General features: G+C 48.8%; 1 protein-coding gene across 1 annotated transcript; it reads right to left on the reverse strand.

The window, feature by feature from the left end:
* Positions 1–8,351: 8,351 nt before the first annotated feature.
* LOC135551581 (serine-rich adhesin for platelets-like) lies at positions 8,352–9,091 on the reverse strand (the record flags this gene model as incomplete). The annotated part of the gene is made up of 2 exons (XM_064982785.1): positions 8,352–8,674; positions 8,818–9,091. Coding segments are annotated over 2 exons (597 nt in total), but the record flags the coding sequence as incomplete, so codon positions are not given.
* Positions 9,092–24,334: the final 15,243 nt, after the last annotated feature.

Consider the following 24,334-nt stretch of genomic DNA (forward strand, 5'->3'; position numbering starts at 1 on the left):
TGGGGGAGAGGTAGAGTGAGAGGTAGCGGGAGAGAAAGAGGTAGAGGTAGAGTGGGGGCGAGGTAGAGGGAGAGGTGGAGTGGGGGAGAGGTAGAGGGAGAGGTAGAGGTATAGGGAGAGAAAGAGGTGGAGGGAGAGGTAGAGTGGGGGAGAGGTAGAGGGAGAGAAAGAGGTAGAGGGAGAGGTAGAGTGGGGGAGAGGGAGAGGTAGAGGTAGAGGGAGAGGTAGACGTAGATGGAGAGGTAGAGGTAGAGGTAAAGGGAGAGGTAGAGGGAGAGGTAGAGGGAGAGGTAGAGGGAGAGGTAGAGGTAAAGGGAGAGGTAGAGGGAGAGGTAGAGGTAGAGGTAGAGGTAAAGGGAGAGGTAGAGGGAGAGGTAGAGGGAGAGGTAGAGGTAGAGGTAGAGGTAAAGGGAGAGGTAGAGGGAGAGGTAGAGGGAGAGGTAGAGTGGGGGAGAGGTAAAGTGGGGAGAGGTAGAGGGAGATGGAGAGTGGGGGAGAGGTAGAGGGAGAGGTAGCGGTAGAGTGGGGGAGAGGTAAAGTGGGGAGAGGTAGAGGGAGATGGAGAGTGGGGGAGAGGTAGAGTGAGGGAGAGGTAGAGTGGGGGAGAGGTAGAGGGAGAGGTAGAGTGGGGGAGAGGTAGATGGAGAGGTAGAGTGGGGGAGAGGTAGAGGGAGAGGTAGAGTGGTGGAGAGGTAAAGTGGGGAGAGGTAGAGGGAGATGGAGAGTGGGGGAGAGGTAGAGGGAGAGGTAGAGTGGGGGAGAGGTAGAGGGAGAGGTAGAGGTAAAGGGAGAGGTAGAGGGAGAGGTAGAGGGAGAGGTAGAGTGGGGGAGAGGTAGAGGGAGAGGTAGCGGTAGAGTGGGGGAGAGGTAAAGTGGGGAGAGGTAGAGGGAGATGGAGAGTGGGGGAGAGGTAGAGTGGGGGAGAGGTAGAGTGGGGGAGAGGTAGAGGGAGAGGTAGAGTGGGGGAGAGGTAGATGGAGAGGTAGAGTGGGGGAGAGGTAGAGGGAGAGGTAGAGTGGTGGAGAGGTAGAGTGAGAGGTAGCGGGAGAGAAAGAGGTAGAGTTAGGAGGTAGAGAGGTAGAGGTAGAGGTAGAGTGGGGGAGAGGTAGAGTGGGGGAGAGGTAGAGTGGGGGAGAGGTAGAGGGAGAGGTAGAGTGGGGGAGAGGTAGAGGGAGAGGTAGAGTGGGGGAGAGGTAGAGTGGGGGAGAGGTAGAGTGGGGGCGAGGTAGAGGGAGAGGTAGAGTGGGGGAGAGGTAGAGTGGGGGAGAGGTAGAGGGAGAGGTAGCGGTAGAGTGTGGGAGAGGTAGAGTGGGGGAGAGGTAGAGGGAGAGGGAGAGTGGGGGAGAGGTAGAGGGAGAGGTAGAGTGGGGGAGAGGTAGAGGAAGAGGTAGAGTGGGGGAGAGGTAGAGTGAGAGGTAGCGGGAGAGAAAGAGGTAGAGGTAGAGTGGGGGCGAGGTAGAGGGAGAGGTGGAGTGGGGGAGAGGTAGAGGGAGAGGTAGAGGGAGAGGTAGAGTGGGGGAGAGGTAGAGGGAGAGGTAGCGGTAGAGTGGGGGAGAGGTAAAGTGGGGAGAGGTAGAGGGAGATGGAGAGTGGGGGAGAGGTAGAGTGGGGGAGAGGTAGAGTGGGGGAGAGGTAGAGGGAGAGGTAGAGTGGGGGAGAGGTAGATGGAGAGGTAGAGTGGGGGGAGAGGTAGAGGGAGAGGTAGAGTGGTGGAGAGGTAGAGTGAGAGGTAGCGGGAGAGAAAGAGGTAGAGTTAGGAGGTAGAGAGGTAGAGGTAGAGGTAGAGTGGGGGAGAGGTAGAGTGGGGGAGAGGTAGAGTGGGGGAGAGGTAGAGGGAGAGGTAGAGTGGGGGAGAGGTAGATGGAGAGGTAGAGTGGGGGAGAGGTAGAGTGGGGGAGAGGTAGAGTGGGGGAGAGGTAGAGGGAGAGGTAGAGTGGGGGAGAGGTAGAGTGGGGGAGAGGTAGAGGGAGAGGTAGCGGTAGAGTGTGGGAGAGGTAGAGTGGGGGAGAGGTAGAGGGAGAGGGAGAGTGGGGGAGAGGTAGAGGGAGAGGTAGAGTGGGGGAGAGGTAGAGGAAGAGGTAGAGTGGGGGAGAGGTAGAGTGAGAGGTAGCGGGAGAGAAAGAGGTAGAGGTAGAGTGGGGGCGAGGTAGAGGGAGAGGTGGAGTGGGGGAGAGGTAGAGGGAGAGGTAGAGGTATAGGGAGAGAAAGAGGTGGAGGGAGAGGTAGAGTGGGGGAGAGGTAGAGGTAGAGAGAGAGAAAGAAGTAGAGAGAGAGGTAGAGTGGGGGAGAGGGAGAGGTAGACGTAGAGGGAGAGGTAGAGGTAGAGGTAAAGGTAGAGGTAGAGGTAAAGGTGTAGGTAGAGGTAGAGGTATAGGTAGAGGTAGAGGTAGACATAGAGGTAGAGGTAGAAGGAGAGGGAGAGGTAGAGGGAGAGGTAGCGAGAGAGGTAGAGGTAGAAGGAGAGGTAGAAGGAGAGGTAGAGGGAGAGGTAGAGGGAGAGGGTGAGGTAGAGGTAGAGGGAGAGGTAGAGGTATAGGTAGAGGTAGAAGGAGAGGGAGAGGGAGAGGTAGAAGGAGAGGTAGACATAGAGGTAGAGGGAGAGGTAGAGGTAGAAGGAGAGGGAGAGGTAGAGGTAGAGGTAGAAGGAGAGGGAGAGGTAGAGGGAGAGGGAGACGTAGAGGTAGAGGGAGAGGTAGAGGGAGAGGTAGAGGGAGAGGGAGACGTAGAGGTAGAAGGAGAGGTAGAAGGAGAGGTAGAGGGAGAGGTAGAGGGAGAGGTAGAGGTAGAAGGAGAGGTAGAGGGAGAGGTAGAGGGAGAGGTAGAGGTAGAGGTAGAAGGAGAGGTAGAGGTAGAGGGAGACTTAGAGGTAGAGGTAGAAGGAGAGGTAGAGGGAGAAGAAGAGGGAGAGGTAGAGGGAGAGGTAGAGGGAGAGGTAGAGGGAGAGGTAGAAGGAGAGGTAGAGGTAGAAGGAGAGGTAGAGGTAGAAGGAGAGGTAGAGGTAGAGGGAGAGGTAGAGGGAGAGGTAGAAGGAAAGGTAGAGGTAGAAGGAGAGGTAGAGGTAGAGGGAGAGGTAGAGGTAGAGGTAGAGGGAGACGGAGAGGTAGAGGGAGAGGGAGACGTAGAGGGAGACGTAGAGGGAGAGGTAGAGGTAGAAGGAGAGGTAGAGGTAGAGGGAGAGGTAGAGGTAGAAGGAGAGGTAGAGGTAGAGGTAGAGGGAGAGGTAGAGGGAGAGGTAGAGGTAGAAGGAGAGGTAGAGGGAGAGGTAGAGGTAGAGGGAGAGGTAGAGGGAGAGGTAGAGGGAGAGGTAGAGGTAGAGGTAGAGGGAGAGGTAGAAGGAGAGGTAGAGGGAGAGGTAGAGGGAGAGGTAGAGGTAGTGGGAGAGGTAGAGGTAAAAGGAGGGGTAGAGGTAGAGAAAGAGGTAGAGGGAGAGGTAGAGGTAGAGTTAGAGGTAGAGGTAGAGGTAGAGGTAGAAGGAGGGGGAGAGGTAGAGGGAGAGGTAGAGTGGGGGAGAGGTAGAGTGGGGGAGAGGTAGAGGTAGAGTGGGTGAGAGGTAGAGGGAAAGGTAGAGGTAGAGTGGGGGAGAGGTAGAGGGAGAGGTAGAGTGGTGGAGAGGTAGAGTGAGAGGTAGCGGGAGAGAAAGAGGTAGAGGTAGAGTGGGGGCGAGGTAGAGGGAGAGGTAGAGGGAGAGGTAGAGTGGGGGAGAGGTAGAGGGAGAGGTAGAGTGGGGGAGAGGTAGAGGGAGAGGTAGCGGTAGAGTGGGGGAGAGGTAGAGTGGGGGAGAGGTAGAGGGAGAGGGCGAGTGGGGGAGAGGTAGAGGGAGAGGTAGAGTGGGGGAGAGGTAGAGGGAGAGGGAGAGGTAGAGTGGGGGAGAGGTAGAGTGAGAGGTAGCGGGAGAGAAAGAGGTAGAGGTAGAGTGGGGGCGAGGTAGAGGGAGAGGTGGAGAGGTAGAGGGAGAGGTAGAGGTATAGGGAGAGAAAGAGGTGGAGGGAGAGGTAGAGTGGGGGAGAGGTAGAGGTAGAGGGAGAGGTAGAGTGGGGGAGAGGGAGAGGTAGAGGGAAAGGTAGACGTAGAGGGAGAGGAAGAGGGAGAAGTAGAGGGAGAGGTAGAAGGAGAGGGAGAGGTAGAAGGAGAGGTAGAAGGAGAGGTAGAGGTAGAGGGAGAGGTAGAGGGAGAGGTAGAGGTAGAGGGAGAGGTAGAGGTAGAAGGAGAGGTAGAGGTAGAGGTAGAAGGAGAGGTAGAGGGAGAGGTAGAGGGAGAGGTAGAGGTAGAAGGAGAGGTAGAGGGAGAGGTAGAGGGAGAGGTAGAGGTAGAAGGAGAGGTAGAGGGAGAGGTAGAAGTAGAGGGAGAGGTAGAAGGAGAGGTAGAGGTAGAAGGAGAGGTAGAGGTAGAGGTAGAGGTAGAAGGAGAGGTAGAGGGAGAGGTAGAGGGAGAGGTAGAGGTAGAAGGAGAGGTAGAGGGAGAGGTAGAGGTAGAGGGAGAGGTAGAAGGAGAGGTAGAGGTAGAAGGAGAGGTAGAGGTAGAGGGAGAGGTAGAGGTAGAAGGAGAGGGAGAGGTAGAGGTAGAAGGAGAGGGAGAGGTAGAGGGAGAGGTAGAGGGAGAGGTAGAGGTAGAAGGAGAGGTAGAGGGAGAGGTAGAGGTAGAGGGAGAGGTAGAAGGAGAGGTAGAGGTAGAAGGAGAGGTAGAGGTAGAGGGAGAGGTAGAGGTAGAAGGAGAGGGAGAGGTAGAGGTAGAAGGAGAGGGAGAGGTAGAGGGAGAGGTAGAGGGAGAGGTAGAGGGAGAGGTAGAGGGAGAGGTAGAGGGAGAGGGAGAGGGAGAGGGAGAGGTAGAGGTAGAGGTAGAGGTAGAAGTAGAGGTAGAGGGAGAGGTAGAGGTAGAAGGAGAGGTAGAGGTAGAGGGAGAGGTAGAGGTAGAAGGAGAGGTAGAGGGAGAGGTAGAAGGAGAGGTAGAGGTAGAGGGAGAGGTAGAGGGAGAGGTAGAGGGAGAGGTAGAGGTAGAAGGAGAGGTAGAGTTAGAGGTAGAGGGAGAGGTAGAGGGAGAGGTAGATGTAGAGGTAGAGGGAGAGGTAGAGGTAGAGGTAGAAGTAGAGGTAGAGTGAGAGGTAGAGGGAGAGGTAGAGGTAGAGGGAGAGGTAGAGTTAGATGGAGAGGTAGAGGGAGAAGGAGAGGTAGAGGTAGAGGGAGAGAGTTAGAGGTAGAAGGAGAGGTAGAGGTAGAGGTAGAGGGAGAGGTAGAGGGAGACGTAGAGGGAGACGTAGAGGGAGAGGTAGAAGGAGAGGGAGAGGTAGAGGGAGAGTTAGAGGGAGAGGTAGAGGTAGAGGTAGTGGGAGAGGTAGACGTAGAGGTAGAAGGAGAGGTAGAGGGAGAGGTAGTGGGAGAGGTAGACGTAGAGGTAGAAGGAGAGGTAGAGGTAGAGGGAGAGGTAGAGGTAGAGGTACAGGGAGAGGTAGAGGTAGAAGGAGAGGTAGAGGTAGAAGGAGAGGTAGAGGGAGAGGTAGAGGTAGAGGTAGAAGGAGAGGTAGAGGTAGAAGGAGAGGTAGAGGGAGAGGGAGAGGTAGAAGTAGAGGGAGAGGTAGAGGTTGAGGGAGAGGTAGAGGTTGAGGGAGAGGTAGAGGGAGAGGTAGAGAGAGAGGTAGAGGGAGAGGTAGAGGGAGAGGTAGAGGTAGAGGGAGAGGTAGAGAGAGAGGTAGAGGTAGAGGGAGAGGTAGAGGGAGAGGTAGAAGTAGAGGGAGAGGGAGAGGTAGAGGTAGAAGGAGAGGTAGAGGTAGAGGGAGAGGTAGAGGGAGAGGTAGAGGTAGAAGGAGAGGTAGAGGGAGAGGTAGAGGTAGAGGTAGAAGGAGAGGTAGAGGTAGAGGTAGAAGTAGAGGGAGAGGTAGAGGTAGAAGGAGAGGTAGAGGTAGAAGTAGAGGGAGAGGGAGAGGTAGAGGTAGAAGGAGAGGTAGAGGGAGAGGTAGAGGTAGAGGGAGAGGTAGAAGTAGAGGGAGAGGGAGAGGTAGAGGTAGAAGGAGAGGTAGAGGGAGAGGGAGAGGTAGAGGTAGAGGGAGAGGTAGAAGTAGAGGTAGAGGGAGAGGTAGAGAGAGAGGTAGAGGTAGAGGGAGAGGTAGAGGGAGAGGTAGAGGGAGAGGTAGAAGTAGAGGGAGAGGGAGAGGTAGAAGTAGAGGGAGAGGGAGAGGTAGAAGGAGAGGTAGAGGTAGAGGTAGAGGGAGAGGTAGAGGTAGAAGGAGAGGTAGAGGGAGAGGTAGAGGTAGAAGGAGAGGTAGAGGGAGAGGTAGAAGTAGAGGGAGAGGTAGAGGGAGAGGTAGAAGGAGAGGTAGAGGGAGAGGTAGAGGGAGAGGTAGAGGTAGAAGGAGAGGTAGAGGGAGAGGTAGAGGGAGAGGTAGAGGGAGAGGTAGAGGTAGAAGTAGAGGTAGAAGGTGAGGTAGAGGTAGAAGGAGAGGTAGAGGGAGAGGTAGAGGGAGAGGTAGAGGGAGAGGTAGAGGTAGAAGGAGAGGTAGAGGGAGAGGTAGAGGTAGAGGGAGAGGTAGAGGGAGAGGTAGAGGTAGAAGTAGAGGTAGAAGGTGAGGTAGAGGGAGAGGTAGAGGGAGAGGTAGAGGTAGAAGGAGAGGTAGAGGTAGAAGGAGAGGTAGAGGTAGAAGTAGAGGGAGAGGTAGAGGGAGAGGTAGAAGTAGAGGGAGAGGTAGAGGTTGAGGGAGAGGTAGAGGTTGAGGGAGAGGTAGAGGGAGAGGTAGAGAGAGAGGTAGAGGGAGAGGTAGAGGGAGAGGTAGAGGTAGAGGGAGAGGTAGAGAGAGAGGTAGAGGTAGAGGGAGAGGTAGAGGGAGAGGTAGAGGGAGAGGTAGAAGTAGAGGGAGAGGGAGAGGTAGAGGTAGAAGGAGAGGTAGAGGTAGAGGGAGAGGTAGAGGGAGAGGGAGAGGTAGAGGTAGAAGGAGAGGTAGAGGGAGAGGTAGAGGTAGAGGTAGAAGGAGAGGTGAGGGAGAGGTAGAAGTAGAGGGAGAGGTAGAGGTAGAAGGAGAGGTAGAGGTAGAAGTAGAGGGAGAGGGAGAGGTAGAGGTAGAAGGAGAGGTAGAGGGAGAGGTAGAGGTAGAGGAGAGGTAGAAGTAGAGGGAGAGGGAGAGGTAGAGGTAGAAGGAGAGGTAGAGGGAGAGGGAGAGGGAGAGGTAGAGGTAGAGGGAGAGGTAGAAGTAGAGGTAGAGGGAGAGGTAGAGAGAGAGGTAGAGGTAGAGGGAGAGGTAGAGGGAGAGGTAGAGGGAGAGGTAGAAGTAGAGGGAGAGGGAGAGGTAGAAGGAGAGGTAGAGGTAGAGGTAGAGGGAGAGGTAGAGGTAGAAGGAGAGGTAGAAGGAGAGGTAGAGGGAGAGGTAGAGGTAGAAGGAGAGGTAGAGGGAGAGGTAGAAGTAGAGGGAGAGGTGAGGGAGAGGTAGAAGGAGAGGTAGAGGGAGAGGTAGAGGGAGAGGGAGGGGTTGAGGTAGAGGTTGAGGGAGAGGTAGAGGGAGAGGGAGAGGTTGAGGGAGAGGTAGAGGGAGAGGGAGAGGGAGAGGTTGAGGGAGAGGTAGAGGTAGAGGGAGAGGTTGAGGTAGAGGTAGAGGGAGAGGTAGAGGTAGAGGGAGAGGGAGAGGTTGAGGGAGAGGTAGAGGTAGAGGGAGAGGGAGAGGTAGAGGGAGAGGTAGAGGGAGAGGTAGAGGTAGAAGTAGAGGTAGAAGGTGAGGTAGAGGTAGAAGGAGAGGTAGAGGGAGAGGTAGAGGGAGAGGTAGAGGGAGAGGTAGAGGTAGAGGGAGAGGTAGAGGGAGAGGTAGAGGTAGAAGGTGAGGTAGAGGGAGAGGTAGAGGTAGAGGTAGAAGGAGAGGTAGAGGTAGAAGTAGAGGGAGAGGTTGAGGTAGAAGGAGAGGTAGAGGGAGAGGTAGAGGGAGAAGGAGAGGGAGAGGTTGAGGGAGAGGTTGAGGGAGAAGGAGAGGTAGAGGTAGAGGGAGAAGGAGAGGGAGGGGTTGAGGGAGAGGTTGAGGGAGAGGTAGAGGGAGAGGGAGAGGTTGAGGGAGAGGTAGAGGGAGAGGGAGAGGGAGAGGTTGAGGGAGAGGTAGAGGTAGAGGGAGAGGTTGAGGTAGAGGTAGAGGGAGAGGTAGAGGTAGAGGGAGAGGGAGAGGTTGAGGGAGAGGTAGAGGTAGAGGGAGAGGGAGAGGTAGAAGTAGAGGGAGAGGGAGAGGTAGAAGGAGAGGTAGAGGTAGAGGTAGAGGGAGAGGTAGAGGTAGAAGGAGAGGTAGAGGGAGAGGTAGAGGTAGAAGGAGAGGTAGAGGGAGAGGTAGAAGTAGAGGGAGAGGTAGAGGGAGAGGTAGAAGGAGAGGTAGAGGGAGAGGTAGAGGGAGAGGTAGAGGTAGAAGGAGAGGTAGAGGGAGAGGTAGAGGGAGAGGTAGAGGGAGAGGTAGAGGTAGAAGTAGAGGTAGAAGGTGAGGTAGAGGTAGAAGGAGAGGTAGAGGGAGAGGTAGAGGGAGAGGTAGAGGGAGAGGTAGAGGTAGAAGGAGAGGTAGAGGGAGAGGTAGAGGTAGAGGGAGAGGTAGAGGGAGAGGTAGAGGTAGAAGTAGAGGTAGAAGGTGAGGTAGAGGGAGAGGTAGAGGGAGAGGTAGAGGTAGAAGGAGAGGTAGAGGTAGAAGGAGAGGTAGAGGTAGAAGTAGAGGGAGAGGTAGAGGGAGAGGTAGAAGTAGAGGGAGAGGTAGAGGTTGAGGGAGAGGTAGAGGTTGAGGGAGAGGAGAGGGAGAGGTAGAGAGAGAGGTAGAGGGAGAGGTAGAGGGAGAGGTAGAGGTAGAGGGAGAGGTAGAGAGAGAGGTAGAGGTAGAGGGAGAGGTAGAGGGAGAGGTAGAGGGAGAGGTAGAAGTAGAGGGAGAGGGAGAGGTAGAGGTAGAAGGAGAGGTAGAGGTAGAGGGAGAGGTAGAGGGAGAGGGAGAGGTAGAGGTAGAAGGAGAGGTAGAGGGAGAGGTAGAGGTAGAGGTAGAAGGAGAGGTAGAGGGAGAGGTAGAAGTAGAGGGAGAGGTAGAGGTAGAAGGAGAGGTAGAGGTAGAAGTAGAGGGAGAGGGAGAGGTAGAGGTAGAAGGAGAGGTAGAGGGAGAGGTAGAGGTAGAGGGAGAGGTAGAAGTAGAGGGAGAGGGAGAGGTAGAGGTAGAAGGAGAGGTAGAGGGAGAGGGAGAGGGAGAGGTAGAGGTAGAGGGAGAGGTAGAAGTAGAGGTAGAGGGAGAGGTAGAGAGAGAGGTAGAGGTAGAGGGAGAGGTAGAGGGAGAGGTAGAGGGAGAGGTAGAAGTAGAGGGAGAGGGAGGGTAGAAGGAGAGGTAGAGGTAGAGGTAGAGGGAGAGGTAGAGGTAGAAGGAGAGGTAGAAGGAGAGGTAGAGGGAGAGGTAGAGGTAGAAGGAGAGGTAGAGGGAGAGGTAGAAGTAGAGGGAGAGGTAGAGGGAGAGGTAGAAGGAGAGGTAGAGGGAGAGGTAGAGGGAGAGGGAGGGGTTGAGGTAGAGGTTGAGGGAGAGGTAGAGGGAGAGGGAGAGGTTGAGGGAGAGGTAGAGGGAGAGGGAGAGGGAGAGGTTGAGGGAGAGGTAGAGGTAGAGGGAGAGGTTGAGGTAGAGGTAGAGGGAGAGGTAGAGGTAGAGGGAGAGGGAGAGGTTGAGGGAGAGGTAGAGGTAGAGGGAGAGGGAGGTAGAGGGAGAGGTAGAGGGAGAGGTAGAGGTAGATGTAGAGGTAGAAGGTGAGGTAGAGGTAGAAGGAGAGGTAGAGGGAGAGGTAGAGGGAGAGGTAGAGGGAGAGGTAGAGGTAGAGGGAGAGGTAGAGGGAGAGGTAGAGGTAGAAGGTGAGGTAGAGGGAGAGGTAGAGGTAGAGGTAGAAGGAGAGGTAGAGGTAGAAGTAGAGGGAGAGGTTGAGGTAGAAGGAGAGGTAGAGGGAGAGGTAGAGGGAGAAGGAGAGGGAGAGGTTGAGGGAGAGGTTGAGGGAGAAGGAGAGGTAGAGGTAGAGGGAGAAGGAGAGGGAGGGGTTGAGGGAGAGGTTGAGGGAGAGGTAGAGGGAGAGGGAGAGGTTGAGGGAGAGGTAGAGGGAGAGGGAGAGGGAGAGGTTGAGGGAGAGGTAGAGGTAGAGGGAGAGGTTGAGGTAGAGGTAGAGGGAGAGGTAGAGGTAGAGGGAGAGGGAGAGGTTGAGGGAGAGGTAGAGGTAGAGGGAGAGGTTGAGGGAGAGGTTGAGGGAGAGGTAGAGGGAGAGGTAGAGGGAGAGGTTGAGGGAGAGGTAGAGGTAGAGGGAGAGGGAGAGGTTGAGGGAGAGGTAGAGGTAGAGGGAGAGGGAGAGGTTGAGGGAGAGGTTGAGGGAGAGGTAGGACTGAGGGAAGTATGAAGAATTCACCCAGATTCTCTGAAAGAGGATCGGTGCTCAAAGTTCAGGGTCCTGATTGATTCCTGACAGAGAGAAAGCAGAAGAGAAGTGAGAAGAAGTGAAGAGAGAAGAAGAGAAGAGAGAAGAAGAGAAGAGAGAAGAAGAGAAGAGAGAAGAAGAGAAGAGAGAAGAAGTGAAGAGAGAAGAAGAGAAGAGAGAAGAAGAGAAGAGAGAAGAAGAGAAGAGAGAAGAAGAGAAGAGAGAAGAAGAGAAGAGAGAAGAGAAGTAGAGAAGAGAGGATACGAGAGAAGAAGAGAAGAGAGAAGAAGTGAAGAAGTGAAGAAGAGAAGAAGAGAAGAGAGAAGAGAAGTAGAGAAGAGAGAAGAGAGGATACGAGAGAAGAAGAGAAGAGAGAAGAAGTGAAGAAGTGAAGAAGAGAGAAGAGAGGATACGAGAGAAGAAGAGAAGAGAGAAGAAGTGAAGAAGTGAAGAAGAGAAGAAGAGAAGAGAGAAGAAGAGAAGAGAGAAGAAGAGAAAAGAAGAGAGGACAAGAGAGATGGAGAGAAGAAGAGAAGAGAGAAGAAGAGAAGAGATGATACGAGAGAAGAAGAGAAGAGAGAAGAAGAGAAGAGATGATACGAGAGAAGAAGAGAAGAGAGAAGAAGAGAAGAGATGATACGAGAGAAGAAGAGAAGAGAGAAGAAGAGAAGAGAGAAGAAGAGAAAAGAAGAGAGGACAAGAGAGATGGAGAGAAGAGAAGAGAGAAGAAGAGAAGAGATGATACGAGAGAAGAAGAGAAGAGAGAAGAAGAGAAGAGATGATACGAGAGAAGAAGAGAAGAGAGAAGAAGAGAAGAGATGATACGAGAGAAGAAGAGAAGAGAGAAGAAGAGAAGAGAGAAGAAGAGAAGAGAGAAGAAGTGAAGAGAGGAGAAAGGAAGGGAAGAGTCCATTGCAAGAGAAGACATATAAAAGCAGTTATAGGGGGCGAGGCAGCTTTTCATTAATCTCACGTTGTAATGAAAGTTTAAGGTTTTGGTTATTCTGATGAATTCCGGGATTGGGTTTAAACTGCTTTCATTTTGTTTGCTTGGTCCTTAATCTTCTAACCCTGAGTTCTTAATCAGGAGTCGGACAGAGCAGATTTTTAATCTGGCATAAATGAGGCCGGGGATTACAGATGATGCTGACCTTGCCATGATGCACATCTGCTTCCTCCTCCCCCTCCTCCTCCTACTTCCCCTCACCTCCTCCTCACCCCTCCTCGTCCTCACCCCTCCTCCTCATCCCTCCTCCTTCCCTTCTCCTCCTCATCCCTCCTCCTTCTCACCCCTCTCCTCCTCCTCCCCCCTCCTCCTCCTTCTTCCCCCTTCTCCCCCCGCCTCCTCATTCTCACTGCTCCTCCCCCTCCCCTCCTCCACACCCCCTCCTCCCCCTCTCCTCCTCATCCCTCCTCCTTCTCCCCCCTCCCCCTCCTCCCCATCACCCCTCCTCCTCCCCCTATCCTCCTCCACACCCCTCCTCCTCCCCCTCTCCTCCTCATCCCTCCTCACTCCCCCTCCTCCCCCTCACCCCTCCTCCTCACCCCCCTCCTCCCCCTCTCCTCCTCCACACCCCTCCTCCCCCTTCTCACCACTCCTCCCCCTCCCCTCCTCCTCCACTTCCCTCTCCTCCTCAGATCATCCCCCTCTACTCTCTTCTCTCTCTTACTGTGATAGTCTATGTTCTGTTCTGCAAGAGAAGACAAGGCTATACTTAGTTTATGCTACCAGAAACAAACTGCATGAAGGGAAGAATCGTAATTGTGAGAGATGGTACTGTAGCTATGTGTCCCAGATGGGGTCCTATTCATTATTTGGTGCACTACTTTTGATGCCCCCTTGTCAAAAGTAGTGCACTTTACCAATGGGCCCCGGTTAAAAGTAGTGCACTATAAATGGAATAGGTAACTATTTGGGACCTACTATAGTTGTCGTTTTTCACAGTGGTTCCCAAACTGTATGTGTATATATACAGTGCAATCGAGTATTCAGACCCCTCAAATTTTTCCACATTTTGTTACGTTACAGCCTTATTCTAAAATTGATTAAAAAAAAAATCTTCATCAATCTACACACAATACCCCGTAATTACAAAGCAAAAACAGGTTTTTAGAAATTGTTGCAAATGTATTAAAAATAAAAAACTGAAATATCACATTTACATAAGAATTCAGACCCTTTACTCAGTACTTTGTTGAAGCACCTTTGGCAGCGATTACAGCCTCGAGTCTTCTTGGGTATGATGCTTGGCACATCTGTATTTGGGGAGTTTCTCCCATTCATCTCTGCAGATCCTCTCAAGCTCTGTATTAAAAAAAAAGTTTTAAATAATGATATTTTTTGGGTGATATCCAATTGGTAGTTACAGTCTTGTCCCATCGCTGCAACTCCCGAACGGACTCGGGAGAGGCGATTGTCGAAAGCCATGCATCCTCTGAAACACGACCCTGCTAAGCCGCACTGCTTGACACACTGCTCATTTAACCCGGAAGCCAGCCGCACCAAAGTGCCGGAGGGAACACCGTACAACTGGCGGCCGTGTCAGCGTAGATGCGTCCAGCCTGCCACAGGAGTCGCTAGAGCGCGATTGGACGAGGACATCCTGGCCAGCCAAACCCTACCCGGATGACGCTGGGCCTATTGTGTGCCACCGCATGGGTCTCCCAGGCTTGACCGGCTATGACACAGCCCGGGATCGAACCCGGATCTATAGTGACGCCTCAAGCACTGCAGAGCCTTAGACCGCTGAGCTACTTGGAAGGTCTCAAGTTCTGTCAGGTTGGATGGGGAGCAACGCTACACAGCTATTTTCAGGTCTCCCCAGAGATGTTTGATTCAAGTCCTGGTTTTGGCTGGGCCACTCAAGGACATTCAGAGACTTGTCCTGAAGCCACTCCTGCATTGTCTTGGCTGTGTGCTTAGGGTCGCTGTCCTGTTGGAAGGTGAACCTTCACCATGGCCTGGACACAGTCCTGTGTCTACGGACAAGTTCTTCAACCTCGTGGCTTGGTTTTTGCTCTGACATGCACTGTCAACTGTGGGACCTTATATAGACAGGTGTGTACCTTCCCAAATCATGTCCAATCAATTGAATTTACAACAGCTGACTCCAATCAAGTTATAGAAACATCTCAAGGATGATCAATGGAAACAGAATGCACCTGAGGTCAATTCCGTGACTCATTGCAAAGGGTCTGAATACTTATGTAAATAAGGTATTTCTGGTTTTTATTTGTAATACATTTTCATAAAAATCTAAAAACCTTTTATCACGTCGTCATTTTGGGATATTGTGTGTAGATTGTTGAGGGAAAACAATTACTTAATCAATTTTAGAATAAGGCTGTAACGTAACAAAATGTGGAAAAAGTGAAGGGGTCTGAATACTTTCCTAAATGCATTATATATATATACAGTACCAGTCAAAGGTTTGGTACTGTTAATTGAAATGCATTCCAGGTGACTCCCTCATGAAGCTGGTTGAGAGAATGCCAAGAGTGTGCAAAGGTGTCATCCAGGCAAAGGGTGGCTACTTTGAAGAATCTCAAATATAAAATAAATTTCTATGTGTTTAACACTTTTTTGGTTACTACATGACTCCATATGTGTTATTTCATAGTGTTGATGTCTTCACTATTATTCTACAATGTAGAAAATAGTAAAAAATAAAGAAAAACCCTTGAATGAGTAGATGTGTCCAAACTTTTGACTGGTATTGTATATATACTGAACAAAAATATGAACCTGACACGTAAAGTGAAAAAAAAGATCCCAGAAATATTCTATATTCACAAAAAGCTTATTTCTCTCAAATGTTCTGCACAAAATGGTTTACATCCCTGTTAGTGACCATTTATTTTTTTTGCCAAGATAATCCATCCACCTGACAGGTGTGGCATATCAAGAATCTGATTAAACAGCATGATCATTACACAGGTGCACCTTGTGCTGGGGACAATAAAAGGCCACTCTAAAATGTGCAGTTTGGTCATTTACATTTACATTTAAGTCATTTAGCAGACGCTCTTATCCAGAGCGACTTACAAATTGGTGAATTCACCTTCTGACATCCAGTGGAACAGCCACTTTACAATAGTGCATCTAAATCATTAAGGGGGGGGGTGAGAAGGATTACTTATCCTATCCTAGGTATTCCTTGAAGAGGTGGGGTTTCAGGTGTCTCCGGAAGGTGGTGATTGACTCCGCTGTCCTGGCGTCGTGAGGGAGTTTGTTCCACCATTGGGGGGCCAGAGCAGCGAACAGTTTTGACTGGGCTGAGCGGGAACTGTACTTCCTCAATGGTAGGGAGGCGAGCAGGCCAGAGGTGGATGAACGCAGTGCCCTTGCTTGGGTGTAGGGCCTGATCAGAGCCTGGAGGTACTGCGGTGCCGTTCCCCTCACAGCTCCGTAGGCAAGCACCATGGTCTTGTAGCGGATGCGAGCTTCAACTGGAAGCCAGTGGAGAGAGCGGAGGAGCGGGGTGACGTGAGAGAACTTGGGAAGGTTGAACACCAGACGGGCTGCGGCGTTCTGGATGAGTTGTAGGGGTTTAATGGCACAGGCAGGGAGCCCAGCCAACAGCGAGTTGCAGTAATCCAGACGGGAGATGACAAGTGCCTGGATTAGGACCTGCGCCGCTTCCTGTGTGAGGCAGGGTCGTACTCTGCGGATGTTGTAGAGCATGAACCTACAGGAACGGGCCACCACCATGATGTTGGTTGAGAACGACAGGGTGTCCAGGATCACGCCAAGGTTCTTAGCGCTCTGGGAGGAGGACACAATGGAGTTGTCAACCGTGATGGCGAGATCATGGAACGGGCAGTCCTTCCCCGGGAGGAAGAGCAGCTCCGTCTTGCCGAGGTTCAGCTTGAGGTGGTGATCCGTCATCCACACTGATATGTCTGCCAGACACACAACATAATGGTCACACAACATAATGCCACAGATATTTTGAGGGAGTGTGCAATTGGCATGCTGACTGCAGGAATGTCCACCAGAGCTGTTGCCAAATACATTAAGGTTCATTTCTCTACAATAAGCCACTTCCAATGTCGTTTTACAGAATTTGTGTCCAACCAGCCTCACAACCGCAGACCACGTGTTGTTGTGTGGGCAAGCGGTTTGCAAATGTCAATGTTGTGAACAGAGTGACCCATAGTGGCGGTGTGGTTATGGTATGGGCAGGTTATGTGGTTATGGTATGGGCAGGCATAAACCACGGACAACGAACACAATTGCATTTTATCGATGGCAATTTTATCGATGGCAATTTGAAAGGCCCATTTTATTTTAAGGTATCTGTGACCAACAGATGCATATCTGTATTCCCAGTCATGTGAATTCCATGTATTAGGGCCTAATTTATTTATTTCAATTGACCGATTTCCTCATATGAACTGTAACTCAATAAAAATCAATTCATTTGTTGAATATTGAGTTCATGTTTTTTTTTTGTTCAGAAAATATTGTAATGTTTTACTTATTCTTGAAAGCTGCAATTTCTAAATTGGGTAGTACATCATCAGGTCCTCTTGTCTTGTAGACCTTAGAGAGATATTTATAACTTGTCAGAAATGTCCAGATCAACGATCCCATGTCAGCTAATGTTTTTTGCCCATAGATTCTGTTGTAATGTTTGAGGCAGATCCAACTCAATATCAGGATGTTAATGTTTTGTAGACTCAGTGCATTAGTGATCCCCTCAATATGATCAAGACAAAAGGAGATGATTGTGGACTACAGGAAAAGAAGGACCGAGCTCACCCCCATTCTCATCGACAGGGTTGTAGTGGAGCAGGTTGAGAGCTTCAAGTTCCTTAGCATCCACATTACCAACTAACTAACTAACATGGTCCAAGCACACCAAGACAGCCGTGAAGAGGGCACGACAAATGTTAGCAGTAACTGGGGGTTAGCCCATGTTAGCAGTAACTGGGGGTTAGCCCATGTTAGCAGTAACTGGGGGTTAGCCCATGTTAGCAGTAACTGGAGGTTAGCCCATGTTAGCAGTAACTGGAGGTTAGCCCATGTTAGCAGTAACTGGGGGTTAGCCCATGTTAGCAGTAACTGGGGGTTAGCACATGTTAGCAGTAACTGGGGGTTAGCCCATGTTAGCAGTAACTGGGGGTTAGCCCATGTTAGCAGTAACTGGGGGTTAGCCCATGTTAGCAGTAACTGGGGGTTAGCCCATGTTAGCAGTAACTGGGGGTTAGCCCATGTTAGCAGTAACTGGGGGTTAGCCCATGTTAGCAGTAACTGGGGGTTAGCCCATGTTAGCAGTAACTGGAGGTTAGCCCATGTTAGCAGTAACTGGGGGTTAGCCCATGTTAGCAGTAACTGGGGGTTAGCACATGTTAGCAGTAACTGGGGGTTAGCCCATGTTAGCAGTAACTGGGGGTTAGCCCATGTTAGCAGTAACTGGGGGTTAGCACATGTTAGCAGTAACTGGGGGTTAGCACATGTTAGCAGTAACTGGAGGTTAGCCCATGTTAGCAGTAACTGGGGGTTAGCCCATGTTAGCAGTAACTGGGGGTTAGCACATGTTAGCAGTAACTGGGGGTTAGCCCATGTTAGCAGTAACTGGGGGTTAGCACATGTTAGCAGTAACTGGGGGTTAGCCCATGTTAGCAGTAACTGGGGGTTAGCCCATGTTAGCAGTAACTGGGGGTTAGCACATGTTAGCAGTAACTGGGGGTTAGCCCATGTTAGCAGTAACTGGGGGTTAGCCCATGTTAGCAGTAACTGGGGGTTAGCCCATGTTAGCAGTAACTGGGGGTTAGCCCATGTTAGCAGTAACTGGGGGTTAGCCCATGTTAGCAGTAACTGGGGGTTAGCCCATGTTAGCAGTAACTGGGGGTTAGCCCATGTTAGCAGTAACTGGGGGTTAGCCCATGTTAGCAGTAACTGGAGGTTAGCCCATGTTAGCAGTAACTGGAGGTTAGCCCATGTTAGCAGTAACTGGGGGTTAGCCCATGTTAGCAGTAACTGGAGGTTAGCCCATGTTAGCAGTAACTGGAGGTTAGTCCATGTTAGCAGTAACTGGAGGTTAGCCCATGTTAGCAGTAACTGGAGGTTAGCCCATGTTAGCAGTAACTGGAGGTTAGCCCATGTTAGTCAGTAAATGCATTACTGTGAAACCAAGATAAATAAAAACTTTTCTCAGTTCCACAATATGATCAGTTACTGCCTTTTTGCTTAGTGGTGCACTAAATTAATCAGTAGGGTGCCATTTGGGTTCAAAGCAGTGCACTATATAGGGAATAGTGTGCCATTTTGGACATGCGCTGTCATATAGCAGCTGGCAATGACGACATCTCTCTCCTTTCTTCTGTCCCAGTCAAACAATGGTCATCTAGCTAATACCTTGACCTTTTCATGTGGCCCGTCCTGTCGACCTCTTAAACCACAGATGTTCTGTGAGGATAGACAACTGTTCTATGATAGAGATACTTCGGGTTGTTTTCGTGTTTTGAAGGTTTCACCGTCTCGTCGCCATGTCACTGCGAGTGAAAAAAAAAAAAACTGAAATTGGTTTCTCTGTTATTGTTCCCAGTGCTGCAATAATCTGTGTGAATAGAACGACTCTAACAAGTACATTCACAAACCCACGTAGGGTAATTGTCACAAAGGCAGATATTTGATAGCTGATAGCTTTCTATATGGTAAAGAAGGAAACACTAAAACACAGGACATTCAGCTCTAACGTCTGTAAAGTTTCTGTAAAAATAAATAAATACTGTCATTGTCAAAGGTAAGAACACTTCAGTTAACCTTTAGTTACCCAGGTTGATCCCGCACAATGAAATAAACGCTAAGGAGGTTGGAACTACAACAGCATATTAGCAAATTGCACATTCAACCTTTATTGTAACAAACAAACAGCAACAAACAAACAGCAACAAACAACATCACTTCCTGGTACGGCCTTCTGCTCGACCTCCGACCCCAAGGCACTACAGGCGGTAGTGAGAACGCTACGAGTGATGTACTTTTTTTGTTTCTTATTCTTATCCGTATTTTTTTTTTTTAACTGTATTGTTGGTTAAGGGGCTCGTAAGTAAGCATTTCACTGTGAGGTCTACTACACCTGTTTTATTCAGCATTTCACTGTGAGGTCTACTACACCTGTTGTATTTAGCATTTCACTGTGAGGTCTACTACACCTGTTTTATTCAGCATTTCACTGTAAGGTCTACTACACCTGTTGTATTCAGCATTTCACTGTGAGGTCTACTACACCTGTTGTATTCAACATTTCACTGTGAGGTCTACTACACCTGTTGTATTCAGCATTTCACTGTGAGGTCTACTACACCTGTTGTATTCAGCATTTCACTGTGAGGTCTACTACACCTGTTGTATTCAGCATTTCACTGTGATGTCTACCACACCTGTTGTATTCAACATTTCACTGTGAGGTCTACTACACCTGTTGTATTCAGCATTTCACTGTGAGGTCTACTACACCTGTTGTATTTAGCATTTCACTGTAAGGTCTACTACACCTGTTGTATTTAGCATTTCACTGTGAGGTCTACTACACCTGTTGTATTTAGCATTTCACTGTAAGGTCTACTACACCTGTTTTATTCAGCATTTCACTGTGATGTCTACTACACCTGTTGTATTCAACATTTCACTGTAAGGTCTACCTACACCTGTTGTATTCAGCATTTCACTGTAAGGTCTACTACACCTGTTGTATTCAGCATTTCACTGTAAGGTCTACTACACCTGTTGTATTCAGCATTTCACTGTGAGGTCTACTACACCTGTTGTATTCAGCATTTCACTGTGAGGTCTACTACACCTGTTGTATTCAGCATTTCACTGTGAGGTCTACTACACCTGTTGTATTCAGCATTTCACTGTGAGGTCTACTACACCTGTTGTATTCAGCATTTCACTGTGAGGTCTACTACACCTGTTGTATTCAGCATTTCACTGTGAGGTCTACTACACCTGTTGTATTCAGCATTTCACTGTGAGGTCTACTACACCTGTTGTATTCAGCATTTCACTGTGAGGTCTACTACACCTGTTGTATTCAGCTTTTCACTGTAAGGTCTACTACAACTGTTGTATTCAGCATTTCACTGTGAGGTCTACTACACTTGTTGTATTCAGCATTTCACTGTAAGGTCTACTACACCTGTTGTATTCAGCATTTCACTGTCAGGTCTACTACACCTGTTGTATTCAGCATTTCACTGTCAGGTCTACTACACCTGTTGTATTCAGCATTTCACTGTCAGGTCTACTACACCTGTTGTATTCAGCATTTCACTGTAAGGTCTACTACACCTGTTGTATTCGGCACGTGACTCATTAAATTGGATTTGATTTCTACCTAGTTTGCTGGTGGTAGTCCATCTAAATGGGATCTTTGCAAAGGTGTGAAAGTAGCCTACTTCCACTGGGTTATAGGGCCTGGCATTTAGTTCACAGTCATCATATTTAACACTCAACACTTATCTAATAGCCATGTTTTCTATGTCAAAATGTGTTGTGTTGTTCCCTATATAGTGTACAACCTTTTGGGACTCACAGCCAAATATGTTTGTATGAAAACCTTCCATAAAGACAGAATGAGTGACAATAGGCACGTCTGATCTCAATTCATGACATTGAGAAACACACACACACACACACACACACACACACACACACACACACACACACACACACACACACACCTCTACCCTCCATAGCCACGAACGACACTGCAGCACATCTCTTGTGATTCAACCACATAATCCTCTCTTCTGGGTAACCCGTCTGGAGAAAACTGTATCAAGGAAGATTAATTTGTTACATAACAAAATAGAAAGACAAATTCATAATATGGTGTCCCACACAGCACCCTATTCCATTACAGTGGACTACATTTAGGGCTCCGGCCCAAGTGTACACTACGTAATACATAGGGAACCCATTAGAGATACTTCTCATATCATAAAGACAAAACAGAACAAAACAAACTGAAACTCAAGATAATTTTCTGGAATGAGGACGTGTCTTGGTTGATAAAATAAAAGAAAAAAATAATGAACAAGGAGACAAATGTTTTAAAGTTGGTTTTATTTACAGCAGCTGATAAACAGATGGCAGAAGCCAGACGATTCATTACAGTATCAAAATACAGTAATAGACTTGACACAGTTTGTCCAGGGACTCAATCCAAGGCGTGTTATCGTACAGCCCACTAGAACAGACATGTAAGAAAGGTCATGGACGCTTAAGCCGAAATGCACAGCGATCTCAGCGAACGCTGTAGAAAAGGTGAATTGTTATTGTGAGACACACTACAATACATCTTGCATTGAATACCGGCCTTCAAATTAATGGTCCAAAAAAAACCAGACACAAGCAGATTAAAAAACAAACAGATTCAGAGATTTGCCCCTCCTCTATGAAACCTGAACTCACAGCCATGTCTATAAAGGTCTATGACTCTTCCTGAATCGAACCCTTACTCAGTGTCCCAAATTGAACCCTAGTCCCTATATAGTGCACTACTTTTGACCAAAGTCATATGGAGCCTGGTAAAGTAGTGCACTATGTAGGCAATAGGATGCAATTTGGGACGCAGATAACATTGTCAGTAGCCTGTGGATCCAGCAGGGTAAAGCTAGCTTTTGGACACGTTTCAAAGGCCAGAACATTACATCCATATGTCTAGGATTCAGATTTAGGACAGAAAACCTGGTTTTCAAAGCTTTTTTAAACTTTCTTTGTTTTTAGCACACATTAAAATAAATACTTATAGCAATACACAGCCTCCAAATATACACTAACAATAATACACAACTATATTTCAATTCAACCAATGTACCACATTATTTCATCAGAACACTGCCCTCTACTGGCAGACTGTTGTCATTACCAGAACACTGCCCTCTACTGCCAGACTGTTGTCATTACTCTATGCAATGTACAGTAGCTGTATTTCATATTAGCACCAAGAAGACAAACGCTGTCAGCACTCAGCCATGAAAACACACACAGTGATGACAGTAACGATCACAGTTCCAACAGGAAACACAACATTGTGCTAATAAGTTCACTCAAAGCACAGCTGAAAAAACAGACATACATATTGGCTAAGTGTCCAACTTGACTTTTCAACCTTAGCGGAAGAGGAAAATAGTAGCCTGGTTAAACCAGTGTGAATGCTACATTTACCATAGTGAGTACTTCATTCAGTTTGGTTTAACCAGGCTAGGAGAGTAGCAGTCTCTTTATCTTATAAAGAGGCATACCAATGTGTTTGTATCAGGACTGAGCAGCGGACACACATGCACAGATCTGGCTTCATAAGAGTACAAACGGACAATAAATCTACAACAAAAGTACCCAATATTTACATAATGAATGAGGGTTAACAGGGGATTGTATCATAATAAGTCACTAAACATTCAGAAATTTAAAAAACAAAAAACATTTCAAAGACGTTATAGTTCATGGCAGTAAATATTGTGGCGAATTTGGGGAGAGTCTGATTTGGACGTGAACCGAGTTTTTTCACCAACATGTTGGAGACAATGAATAATTTAGGATTTTGATATGGTCTTGTTCTATGAATAAAAATGTTTTGGTGCAACGTCTTTGAGGAAGAAAAAAATGATTCCACATTTCTTTTGAGGAAAATCACACAATGATATTACTCAGTGACACATTTGGCCAAACACATTATAATACTATAAATAGCAAATCACACAAGATACCATCATGATAAAAGTGGTAAGGTGGAAAAATAGTGAAGCCCCAACAACAACCGTTCCCTAGACGGCGGCAGCCCCCTACATCTCTCAGGTGTTTCCAACATTTAATTTTTTTTTTTTTTTAATTTTACCTTTATTTTACCAGGCAAGTCAGTTAAGAACAAATTCTTATTTTCAATGACAGCCTAGGAACAGTGGGTGAACTGCCTGTTCAGGGGCAGAATGACAGATTTGTACCTTGTCAGCTTGGGGATTTGAACTTGCAACCTTTTGGTTACTAGTCCAACGCTCTAACCACTAGGCTACCCTGCCACCCCTCCACTCTAACCACTAGGCTACCCTGCTGCCCATTGAGGCAAGTCGGTTAAGAACACATTCTTATTTACAATGACGGCCTACCAGGGAACAGTGGGTTAACTGCCTTGCTCAGGGGCAGAACGATAGATGTGGGTTACCTGCACAACGTTCTAACCACTAGGCTACCCAGCCACCCCTGATTCAGAGGGTTAACTGCCTTGTTCAGGGGCAGAACGACAGATGTGGGTTACCTGCCCAACGTTCTAACCACTAGGCTACCCAGCCACCCCTGATTCAGAGGGTTAACTGCCTTGTTCAGGGGCAGAACGACAGATGTGGGTTACCTGCCCAACGTTCTAACCACTAGGCTACCCAGCCACCCCTGATTCAGAGGGTTAACTGCCTTGTTCAGGGGCAGAGCGACAGATGTGGGTTACCTGCCCAACGTTCTAACCACTAGGCTACCCAGCCACCCCTGATTCAGAGGGTTAACTGCCTTGTTCAGGGGCAGAACGACAGATGTGGGTTACCTGCCCAACGTTCTAACCACTAGGCTACCCAGCCACCCCTGATTCAGAGGGTTAACTGCCTTGTTCAGGGGCAGAACGACAGATGTGGGTTACCTGCCCAACGTTCTAACCACTAGGCTACCCAGCCACCCCTGATTCAGAGGGTTAACTGCCTTGTTCAGGGGCAGAACGACAGATGTGGGTTACCTGCCCAACGTTCTAACCACTAGGCTACCCAGCCACCCCTGATTCAGAGGGTTAACTGCCTTGTTCAGGGGCAGAACGGCAGATGTGGGTTACCTGCCCAACGTTCTAACCACTAGGCTACCCAGCCACCCCTGATTCAGAGGGTTATGCGGAAGACACATTTCAGTTCAATGCATTCAACTGACTAGGTCTCCCCCTTTAACCTATGTTGACTAGTCATCATTTAACATTTCATTCCGGTGATCATGATCGTCTGGCTGACAAAGTAGGCACTTAAAGTTAACTCCTGAAGTAACTTGGGAAGCATCCCAAATAGCACCCTGTTCCTTATATAATGCACTACTTTTAAACCGGGCTCTGGTCAACAGTAGTACAGTATACAGGGAATAGGGTGCCATTTGGGACGTAGGCTAACTCAATTCCCTCACACGCTGAGGATGTGCTCATTTATAAATGTAACTTATTTTAATTTACAGTAACTGTAAATGCAATATTGTACTATATTAGATTATAAACTGGGTGGTTTGAGCCCTAAATGCTGATTGGCTGACAGACATGTTATATCAGACCCTATACCATGGGTATACATTTTAACTGCTCTAGTTACGTTAGTAACCAGTTTATAATAGCAATAAGGCACCTCGGGGAGGTTGTGGTATATGGCCAATACAGGTATAGCACGGGTAAGGGCTGTATCCAGGAACTCCGCAATGCGTCGTGCACACGAACAGTCCTTAGCCGTGGTATATTGGCCATATACCACACCTCCTCGGGCCTTATTACTTAAGTTGGACATACATGTGCATTGGTTTTTTGATGCAATCAAAAAGTTAACTATGAGGAAGTTGACATAGTTGACTATGAGGAACTCTCATAGTGTGCAATAAGAAGAAGGAAGAGAAGAAGGAGGAGAAAGAAGAGAAGAAGGAAGCGAAGGAGAAGAAGGAAGAGAAGAAGGAAGCGAAGGAGAAGGAGAAGAAGGAAGCGAAGAAGGAAGAGAAGGAGGAAGAGAAGAAGGAGAAGGAAGAGAAGAAGAACAAGGAAGAGAAGAAGAACAAGAAAGAGAAGAAGAACAAGGAAGAGAAGAAGAACAAGGAAGAGAAGAAGAACAAGGAAGAGAAGAACAAGGAAGAGAAGGAAAAGAAGTAGAAGGAGGAGGAGGAGAAGACGAAGAAGGAGAAGAAGAAGGAGGAGAAGAAGGAGAAGAAGGAGGAGAAGAAGGAGAAGGAGTAGAAGACA

Source organism: Oncorhynchus masou, chromosome 13, assembly GCF_036934945.1.
Source record: "Oncorhynchus masou masou isolate Uvic2021 chromosome 13, UVic_Omas_1.1, whole genome shotgun sequence".
Lineage (NCBI taxonomy): Eukaryota > Metazoa > Chordata > Actinopteri > Salmoniformes > Salmonidae > Oncorhynchus > Oncorhynchus masou.